This window comes from Pseudomyrmex gracilis, unplaced genomic scaffold (genome assembly GCF_002006095.1).
Source record: "Pseudomyrmex gracilis isolate BER0280 unplaced genomic scaffold, ASM200609v1 scaffold_18, whole genome shotgun sequence".
Taxonomy (NCBI): Eukaryota; Metazoa; Arthropoda; class Insecta; order Hymenoptera; family Formicidae; genus Pseudomyrmex; species Pseudomyrmex gracilis.
The window spans coordinates 614,680-625,485 of NW_018020602.1; the positions used below are offsets into that span (position 1 = coordinate 614,680).

Genomic DNA, 10,806 nt, shown 5'->3' on the forward strand with positions numbered 1-10,806 from the left:
GTTTTCTGCTGTTCAATTACTTGCAAAACAATTAGCATGGGAAATAATGACCATCGTATTGTTAGTTACCATTGTTAGACCGCACCATCTTCTGTCACAATTAACGCTTCCTTGTTTGATTCTATAAATTCCAATTTTTTTTTTTTTTTAATTATAATCCGTATGCGCCGCCTTCTCTCGTTTCCTTTTTCACTTTCTTCGGAATGGAAACTTAAAGAATTGTTTCGGTTCCAATTTTGCCACTACACATGTTCCGCAACAGATCAGGGAAGCCAACCTTCTTTTTTTTCACTATTTTCACTTCTTTCATTAGTTTCATTAGTTTCATTAGTTCCAATTCCTGTATTTCCTGCATTTCCTGCATTAGTTCGTTCCATCTTGCTTAACTGAACACAGCCCTAGCCATAAGAGAAGAGAATTGGAACGGACGAAAACTCCGTCCGTCCATTGGTCAGCATGAACGCGCATCCTTATATTTGCGGCACAAAAATGGAGAGCGTTGCGCTACGGCCTGTTCTACAATACAATTGTAAGCTGAAAGTCGTGAGAAATCGATCAATCACAGACAAATCACAGAAAAATAATCGATTGTGATTGTGTGACCGGATTTCCCTAAATCCTAGTCCCTAGTACGTAAATTATTTTTAGATTTTGTCCTACGGTCGCCAGTCGGTTTATCCTTATAGCCGACAAGGTATTAATATATATCATTGTTCGCTCAAGCGAAATTCTGTACTCACGATTGGATTTCTTCCCTCAATGGAAATCCTGGATATTAATAGTTATTCCCGCCGCTTGCCCGTCACTCGCACTGGATTAATAAGGATTTACAGGATATTCCCGATCTCGCGGGCCTTTTATCATACCTGTCCTCCCTTTCGAATCCGGAGCCCCGGGACTTACCTTTCGGCGATTGGTTCCTACCGTATCCGTTTCTATATTAACCAATGGTGGTTGAGCCCTTCGCCTGAAACCGCTTCTCGGCTGACCTCTGGTTGGCGCCCTGTTTCGTTCCGTCTAGATCCGGCTGACGCTCCGCCAATCGTCTTCGTTGACGATCCGTTCGTGGCCAATCAGCAGTGGACTCTAGGATATGAGCGGTTCGCCTTATGAGGTGCCGTTGTGTATTCAAGGAGACACTCCACCAAGGGTTTTAAATTAACGCAACAACTTTATTCTTTCAGAATAACTAATGAATTAAATTTTATTTTATCTCTTCACTATATACATCACCACAAACGCGCTATTTAGTCACACAATCAATTAAACTTTCCTTTTCTCGCGGAATTTACAATATTGGTGCGTTTTCTCTATTACGCGGATGATTTTCGTTACGTATCGCCGCAGCCGATTTTTTCGCGTTATCCACGAGTTTTCCCCGATCTTATCGCTCGACTGATCTTTTCCTGACGATCTCTCCTGTCTCGTTTCGCTCCCTTATATTGCGCCTTCCCCCTCTCGCCTAGACCTTCTCGAAGCTTCGGGGGTATGTTTTATTAACTTATAATTATTAAAAAATTTTTTTTCTCGCTTCTGTTGTCTAATGCCTAGCTTTATTCCTTTCTTCTATTTTTTGTTCTTAATCTTCCTTTTTTCTTTTTTTTCTATTGCCCCGAACATTCGAGAAGTTTCTCTTCAGTCTTCTCTTACTTCCTTCATTAATCCTGTTCTAATTTTCCTATTTATTTCTCGTTACGTGCCTTTGTGTTTTCTTTTGCTTAATTTCTTTTGTTCACTGAAATTTTAATAACTATAATAAAACAATGATGATAATAATACGAGAAAACGCATTAAAGCAAGCCTTTCGGCTTCTTCTTATCTAACCTTCTAATTATGCTATCTAATAACAGACATGGTATTAATAATAACTTTTTTATTCATTTCCCATCACCATAATAATAATATATACATTTACATCCTAAATTCTACTTTGTTTCTTAGTTTCTTTTCTAATTAATGTTTAAATTTCGCGGCCTTCCCAATACGGGTCGCTCGCGCCGATAGTGCTGCCCTCTGAATCATCATCTGGGTGCTGCGCGCCCTCCTGCGCCATTTCCATCAGCCTTTCCAGCTGCACCATGGCGTCGTCTGCTTCTGCTTCTAGCGCCTGCGCCGCGTCTCTCGCATACCGCTCGCTCTCTTGGCGGTCCTCGCCCAATAGGAATTGTTCGTGCGCCTGCAGTTCTGCCGTCGGTTGCAATTGGTCGTCACAATTGCTTACGACTGTATTGTGGAACAGGCCTATTGGGTGCTTTCCAGCTACGTGTGTACACAAGCGACACTGGACGACACTGGCTGCGTTCGTTTTTTTACTGGCAGTACTGAAAATCTATAGATTCGTGTCACGTATACTATAGATTTTTCAGTACTGCCAGTTAACAACCGAACAGGGCCACTGTGCAGTGTCCACTGGTGTGAGTGAGACTAATCGCTCTTTCTCACACTAATGGGCACTGTGTTACACAAGTGTCGCCTGAAAGCACCTTTCCTTTTAACATTCGCGAGACAGACTTCGAGTTGTAAGTATCGAACGATCTAAAACGCTGATAACTTCGCGTCAGTTAGTTTGGCGCGCGCGTCGCGAAAAGTAGTTCGTCGTCGGGTTGTGTTTCTCGCGCCGGGTGGGTGAGATCCGCGCTCAGCGACGAAAACGTTTCTGATCTATCATTTCCGTGACAAAAAACTTAACCGAAGAGTAAATTGAGAATGAGCCCGCTCAACAGGGGATCTTTCATGGAGTATCCGAATCACCGTCCCCGAGTACCACCGACCGGCGTGCGTCCGCTTCCGCCGCCCCGATTCGGCAGCAGATTTATGCCGCCGCCGAGGTTCGCACCAGGTGGTTTGCGACCGCCACCGCCGAGACCCGATCACGGCGTGTCTCGGCCGAACGGCATGCTGCCGCCCTTGTTTTCCGCCGGTCCCAGACCACGCTGCATGCCGATTATGCCACCGGTAGTCCCACGCGGTTCTGGAGTACCGCGCGGATTACCAATGAGACCGTGGCCGCGGAGAATGCTGCCGCAGCCGCAGCAACAACACCAGATACCACCAAGATACAGGTTCAACGCAGGCAACGGCACTGTCAAGGGCAAGTCAATGAGCGCCACAAAAAAAGTTACCAAACAGGAAGTACGTATCCACGAATTCGTACGTGACGCTGTTTATTAAGGCTCTTTGAAAAGCTTGTTTTTACTCTTGAACTCATCGCACTTTGACCCTGCGATAGTTTTTTCTGATAAAAATTCTTTAATTTGATTTGCAAATTATGTCGCTAGACGACAAAGAGATTTCTAAAGTGTTTTTTATTCTAAGAAAAAATATCTTTAATATTATATATCTTCTAAACATTTATATATTGTCTCGTGAGACAACTTTTTTAACAAATGATCTAGGATCTGGAGAGATAATATCACATCATTCTGTTGTTGTTTTATAAAATATAAAACTAAATATTTTATAAAATATAAAATTATCTTAACCAACAGATTCTTCTTGGCCTTTATTTTATGTTATTTATATCTTAGCGTCCAAATTTTTTTATAGTAAAATTTATAATTTTTCTCATATGTTATTGTCTAAATATTGAAACCTCATTGGAAAACTCTAACGTTCTTTAGGAAATTGAATTAAAAAAGCCATGGATGACTGATGAAATTCGTAACGAGATTCAAAAGAAAAATAAATTGTATGTTAGAGCAAAAAAGAGCAAAAGTGCTACAGAGTGGGACGAGTTTAAGGATTTACGAAATAAAGTAACACGGATGATAAGAGATGCAAAAAATGAGTTTCTTTCAAAACATCCTGAACAGGTATTTTTTGTCTCTTTATATCTGTTAAAAGTTTCTGTATTTGCTCTTGTGATATTCTTGATTTTTTTTTTTGTTATTGCGGTGCATTTTGGTAAAAGTATATTTTAGTACATACGAGTCTATTGTAGAATATTAGTAATATTTCAAATTTTCTAACTTATAAGTTTCTGCTGCTATGCTTGATGATATATGTTCTTGATTTTGTTTTCCTTCATTTCTCATGTGTATCTAAATAAATTCCATAAATCTTATTTTTATTATCACAACATACGTAATATACCTTAGATGAATATGTACAGGGGCGATTTTGAAGTAAATTTAGATTTTACTTAGGATATACAACATATAGAGGGGGGTATAGATGATATGTTGTCAACAAACGTGAGGTTTTCGCGATACATCACCACTTCACTATGCGACGCCTAAGTTACGCCTAGAAGTAGGCAGCTTTAAGATATCAAATGTTTGAAAAAATAAAGCATTTGATTGTACTCGATTTGTTCCTGTTTACACCGCTCTGGATTAAAAATTTATACCGGGAGGAGACAAAAACAAATTGCCAGTACTTTATAATATTGAATAATTAAAAAAAAATGTATGTGATCTTATACACATATCTGTATCTTTTTCCAAATTTCGTTCGTATCCTTACGGGTTTGCACAAAATAACAAATTTGTTTTTAATTCGCACTATCTGTGTAGTAACTCAGCTAATTTAATAAGATATCAGAAATCTGAAAACGAATGCTGTTTCAGAATCGTTTGCACTTGTTTGTGCTGTTTCACAAATCGTTTGTGAATTCACAATGGGTTGCCTACCTCCCAGGCGCTTTCAATTTGATATACATATATATATATATATATATGTGCAAACACGTGTAGTAGTCGTTGTGTGATAAAAATCCAGCTTGTTCCATTAAGTGTTAATGGATTACTTTAATTTTACAGGGCGGTCAGAAAACAGATAACAATGTTGAATCCGTGGGTGTTCAGAAAGTTGAGAATACAACACAAAGTGATCAAAAGGAGCAAATAGAGGAGACACTGCCTTCCAGCGAACAAGCACAGTCGCTCACAGGCTACTCCTCCTAAAAAAAGAATTAAAATTACGTAATACGACATTCTGTTTTCAAACTTCAGAACGATTTAATCCTTAGTTTTGATAATATCTGGTAAATCTTATAAGCATTATTGTTACAAGTTTCATCTAAATCTTTAATATGAAAACGATTGAATACGATTTTTCATTTCTTTCTTTTTGTTTTTCATTATTTCGGGAACAATATATTCATGTGATATATTTTGTATTATTTAATCTGACTTATATTAACATGTGTGTATATAAGTGTATGCTATTTTACAATTTATATTTAAGATTATTTTGAGAAAATAGCATTTGTGTCATCTAAAATGATAGTATCTAAAAGTTAAAATAATTCATATAAGAATTAAGCAACAATTTGTTTAAAGTCTTTTACATATATATATATATATATATATATATATATATATATATATATATATATATATATATATATATATACATATTAATATACATACCTATATATGTATGTAAAGTCTTTTACGTCATGTGTGTGTGTATATATATATATGTATAATAATATATATATATATTATACATATATTATATATATATAATAATATATTATATGTATGTATATATATATATGTATGTGTATATATATATATAATATATGTATAATATATATATATATTATTATACATACTTATAAAAATATCTAATACAGTTGAATACATACATCATATGATACGATATAGATAGATAACTATAACTTCTGACCGTCTCTTGTGAATATAATTTTCTTCAAAGCATTTTCTTTATAATTTACGGTCAGTATACAGTGCCGCAAGCTATAAAACGCTTAAAATATACAAATAACAAGCGATATTGCAGTGATGATAAAAATAGACATAAAATTTTGTTGATAATACATTTGTACAAAGACGATCTATAGTAGCTTGTGGTTCTGTTCGACTAATATTATGACTTTTATCAATGTTTATGATCTAGATCTGTCATATTTAACGTATTCTTATTTACTTTATGAATGACTTCCAAAAGTCGTAGAACAACATCAAAAAGAAAGGCAAAAATTTGTAATTTAGAATTTAATGTAAAAATAAATCATATTTCTATAAATTCTAATTCTGGTGTTATCATCATTTTTAACCACTGAAAAGAAAGTTGGCCTCACGTGACAACAAAAACAATCGTTCTGAACTATGAAAATAATATTTTGTTTTTTTCAATCAAGTAATTGTTTAAATCATTTAATTAAAATGAAAACTTGTACACATAAGTCATGTTAATGTACAGAATAAAATATAAAAAATATGTGCATATACATATTATCATTTGCAATATGGAAAAAAATATATATTATGATGATATTTGTAGAGATAATATTTTATAATTGTGTAATTTATATAAAATTTCTCGACAAAGTTCTGATTAACGCATTCTGTGTCATACAAGCTGCATAAGTGTGTGTGTGTGTGTGTTAGTCTAGTGCTACTGTATACGCTTAGTAAAGATGATTAATTAACGCTTCAATAAAATTATATACATGCTCGAATTTTTATCCAAATAATAAAAAAATGAGCAATGCTGAAAGAAGATCTGAACTTTTCATATATAAGTAAAGAAATTAAAAAATTAAATTTCTGAATACCCCGGGCTTTAAATGTTTGCATAATAATTATGTATATTATTAAAAAGCAGATAGCTCCGTAACATAGATAGACAGTGTGTATAAATACATATATCGAGATCTAACTTTTATATACATTTATTGATATATTTATGGACAGACAAATTTGTATGATTACCTTATCTGTCTTTCTTTCTCTTTCTCTTTCTCTTTCGTGTAGGATGTTAAAACAAAATTTAAGTCACGGTTTCTAGGCTCATCTGTATCCGAATGACGAAGAGCCGTACGATCAAAGAGACGAAAATTGCGTTAGTTCCGACGACGATGACAAGTCTTACTATTGCGAGGTATGCGACAGGGATTTTCCATCCGAAAATCTTTTTACCAAACATAAAAATGAGCACGCAGTTTGTGACATTGATGGATGTACGTTTTCGGCACATCCGTTACTCGTTGAGAAACATATTAATATGCAACATCGTAGTGGTTTATACGAGAGGATGAAAAATCTATCAACGCCAGAAGGTGTAAAAAACTGGATAGCGGAGCGAAAAAAGTAAGTTATTCTGGGCTGTATTGCAATGATTCATATAATTTTTTCTTTTTAAATTACCGCATTGTGAAAATGAAGATATGTAAACTTTTTGTGTCTTCCGAACGTTAAAACAGAAAGTATCCTACTGAAGCTAACAAGAAATTGCGCGAAGCAGAAGAGCTCGAAAAGTTGCAAAGAGGAGAAATAATTAAGCAGTCTTCTAATGTACAAACAAAAAGAACACCGTCGATAAATACGCGCGAGAAAAAACGCAGACCTCGTAAACGACGTGTACGCGAAGTAATTAACAATTACGCATCTACGGACGAAGTATATAGAGGTTTACGCCCATTTCGTGGAACAAGTAAGTGACAAAAATATATGTGATTACACGCAACACTAATTCTTTCAGTATTTTAACGTGTAGAAAAATATTCACAAAAAAAAACCAACTTAGAATTTGAATTTACGTATTAAATTAGTTGAAACTTCCAAATTTTATTTTGATTGTCTTTGTTGCACGCAAATTATTATATAAAATTGATTTCTTATGTTATAATCGTCGTACTTCAGACATTCTGGACGAAGAAGAAAAAGAAGAAGATAGTGGAGTTTGTTTAGAAGAACAAATAAAACAAACACATATATCTGAAACGATTAGTGGCAATATTTCGGATGAAGATGATATACCGCAACCATCTACAAAAGAAGAACACATTAATTTATCTACTTCGTCCGTATTACCTTCTTTAGTAGCGGATTATGGAACGGATGATGATGGTATAAACTGTTGTCTTTATTATTGTATATCATCTTTTTTAAAAAGAATATTAAAGTTTTAAATCTTTCAGATGAATGTCCAGAAGAAGTACCAATTAAAAAAACAAAAATGCAAGACAACCAGGATAATAAAGTAATGGAAAATACAGATAATGAAAAAACTTCTAAAGGAGTGGAGTTTTGCACGGATAATAAATCGAACGAAAGAGAGAATCACAATATTGTCCGTGAGCGTCACGATAAACAAAAACGTGAAACGGAACGAATACAAGTCGCGCAACAGAAGAAAGAAAAACTGTTGAACAGATATCATAATCGATTGTTGGAAAAACTGCTTGCACGTGACATACAACATGAAAGAAATTTAATTTGCCAATGCGTGAAATATATCATAGATAACAATTTTTTTGATTCCAATAATGATCAAAATAATGTACCTAAACAAAATCTTGTAATAACTGCGTGATAATGTTTTTTTAGTAGCCGCACACATATGCACAAATGTAATATTTTTAATCTACATACCTGCACTGTAAAATAGAACAAGTAGTTGCAAAAAGAAAGACTGAAATATATTTTTTTAAATAGTTGTATTTCAATAAGTAAATACCTTGATATAACTTTGTACCACAATAAAAAAATAAGTTAAATAATAAGTTATTTGTTATAAATTAATAAAGGAAAGTTTAAGTGTTTTATCATCATGTTTACTGTTGTGTTTTTATTTTACTCAGATATTATACATAAACTGTATGTAAGTCGTTACATTTCAAAATCTACATGTAATTATGTAAAAAATACGTCATTTATAATTTCGAAGAATGCCGTTTCTTCTTTTTTGTTTGTTTTTTTTCTTCCTCTATGCTCTCATTTCCCAGTGATCTCTTTTCGCCAGTCTTTACAGAAATAAGGCTCTTGCTGTGTTTGCCAGATAGCACAGTTGTCCATTCGGCTTCCGATCCTTTGATAACATACTGCTCTAAATTTTCCTTTTTTAATTTTTCCAATTCCGCTTTTTGTTTTACTTTCAATTCCTGTGTATGCGATATCAGATTAATATTTTAACGATACAACAATTTCTCAAAAATAAATTTGTGTGAAATACCTTAGCTGCGCTTTCTAATTCTTCCTGTAGACTTTGTCCACCTAAAGGATTTACTTTCACTTCTTCGTTGACGGATCCTTTCGTCAATATAGTACTCTCAACGTATTGCTCCGCGACACCGTTGAAATATTGAACTGATTTGCGTATTATACGATTAAATAAAGCAAGTAACTGTGAGGATGGTAGATTCAATTCTTCCGATAATTTATCAACGGTTTTATGTTGCAATCCCAAACCAAGTAGAATCGCCTAGGAATTTTTATGTATTGTTACAGTAATTGAAAGAAATTGAACTATTTATGTATAATAAATTATATCTTACCAACTGTGCTGCTGAGAAATGAGTGTCTGCCATCATATTTAGGAAGTACAGACGCGCTAAAGATGGCAATAAGTCCATAATTAAATGATAATCCGCCATGTTATTACTGTACATCTGTAAACGCTTTAGATCGTACGACGTAAAATAAACATCTAATGTTTCTTTACTCAGTACTAAAACAAAATTGCTTGCATTACAGATCTTCTGCACAGTTCTCATATCTAATATCATAATAATAACAATGATGATAATACAGTCGAACCTTGATAACTCGAATCTCAAGGGAAAAGGTAAAATCTTCGAGTTGTAGAGGTTTCGATTTATCGAAGTTTTTTTTCCTTTCCGCGAAGCGGAAGGGAATGAAAAAATTTCCGTCTAATAGAGGTTTTCGAGTTATAGAGGTTTGACTGTAACAAAAATAAAAGTAACAATAAATTAAAAACATACGGCATTTACACTTACTTATAGGTTTTAAAGATATTGTTTTGTTGACTAATATACTTAACGCAAGCGACACCGGGTACGTATTAAACGAATAAGAGAGTAAATTTATAAATCGTCGACGGAAATCACTCCAATAAGCCTGCAGCCACTTATTGTTATCTTGTTCCGCATTAAGTTTGCAAAGCATTATACAAGAATGTTCACCTGTGATATCATTTGATGTCTGCCTAAAAGATCACACACGTTCAACAGCACTGAATTTTTCATATCAACTTTTCTTATTCGTACCTCAAATATACAAATAAAAAAATGATTTGTACCTCAAATATACAGGTACAAAATTGGCTCGCTTCCAAAACTTCAACAATTGCTCGGTAATTCCGAAAGATACACCGATGTAATCCAAATGTTCTGGAAGCCTTTCGTTCAATTTCAGGAGAAGTGGTGGTAACGAACTGCGAGGTTCTATACGTATGTAGTTTTATATGTAAGTTTAACAAATTTAATTTTTTTTTCGATAAAAAAAATGTGATAGATACGAGAAAAAATTACCGATAGTTTCTTCTAATAAACTAACTGCTTCATCGGGAACATTTGTTATTTCCGTCACTGGTTCTTGCGCATCACCTTCATTGAGATTAGGTATTTTCATTTCGTAATACTGCTTCAACAGTTGCAACGCGCGACTACCATATCCCATCTGCGCAATTATTATTCTTTTTAGTAAAATTGCTTGTTTTTTTTTTTTTTTACAAATATATCGGTAAAATATGAAAAAACATACTCCGTGATAATCAGGATGCGTGGCGATCCGAACAATACGTGCACCAGCCAATAAAGGAAAATCTTCGTCTTGATATTGTTGCGCAATTGTCCATGGTATTAGATCGCCGGCTGCTCTACGACCTCGCGACAGATTTTCAGTTATACTATTCTTGCTAATTTCACCTTCTAAGCAGATCTGTGTAAAAAAAAAAAAAAAAAAAAAAAAAAAAAAAAAAAAAATAAAAAAAAAAAAAAAAAAGTCACGTGACAGGAAAGAGTAGAAAAACAACACGTGAAAATAACATGACTGTAATTTATGTTATATATAACACTAAATAATACATATACAT

At 34.1% G+C, this 10,806-nt stretch overlaps 2 protein-coding genes across 2 annotated transcripts in view; one reads left to right on the forward strand and one right to left on the reverse strand.

Annotated features, from left to right (window-relative positions):
- The first annotated feature begins 2,706 nt into the window (after nt 1–2,706).
- On the forward strand, nt 2,707–8,505 carry LOC109851634 (nuclear fragile X mental retardation-interacting protein 1). Its single transcript, XM_020421889.1, has 6 exons — nt 2,707–3,132; nt 3,621–3,812; nt 6,760–7,061; nt 7,175–7,404; nt 7,614–7,820; nt 7,892–8,505. The coding sequence occupies exons 1-6, from the start codon at nt 2,707–2,709 to the stop codon at nt 8,284–8,286; spliced, it is 1,752 nt and encodes a 583-aa protein (XP_020277478.1). The 3' UTR covers nt 8,287–8,505.
- A 24-nt stretch (nt 8,506–8,529) lies between these two features.
- The window catches only part of LOC109864236 (RNA cytidine acetyltransferase), a 5,502-nt gene continuing 3,225 nt past the window's right edge, over nt 8,530–10,806 (reverse strand). Inside the window, exons 11-17 of the mRNA XM_020445258.1 lie at nt 10,476–10,652; nt 10,244–10,391; nt 10,012–10,156; nt 9,710–9,918; nt 9,248–9,420; nt 8,926–9,174; nt 8,530–8,854 (exon numbers count right to left, since the gene is read on the reverse strand). Of these exons, the coding sequence (XP_020300847.1) occupies nt 8,627–8,854; nt 8,926–9,174; nt 9,248–9,420; nt 9,710–9,918; nt 10,012–10,156; nt 10,244–10,391; nt 10,476–10,652 (1,329 nt within the window). The 3' untranslated portion in view covers nt 8,530–8,626. The remainder of the gene's footprint in view (nt 8,855–8,925; nt 9,175–9,247; nt 9,421–9,709; nt 9,919–10,011; nt 10,157–10,243; nt 10,392–10,475; nt 10,653–10,806) is intronic.

Bases quoted from the DNA above. Each gene is read 5' to 3' on its own strand.
- LOC109851634 (XM_020421889.1), top strand. From the start codon at position 2,707: ATGAGCCCGCTCAACAGGGGATCTTTCATGGAGTATCCGAATCACCGT. The intron at 3,813-6,759 runs GTATTTTTTGTC...CACGGTTTCTAG, and splicing joins TTTCAAAACATCCTGAACAG to GCTCATCTGTATCCGAATGA. The intron at 7,062-7,174 runs GTAAGTTATTCT...ACGTTAAAACAG, and splicing joins TGGATAGCGGAGCGAAAAAA to AAAGTATCCTACTGAAGCTA.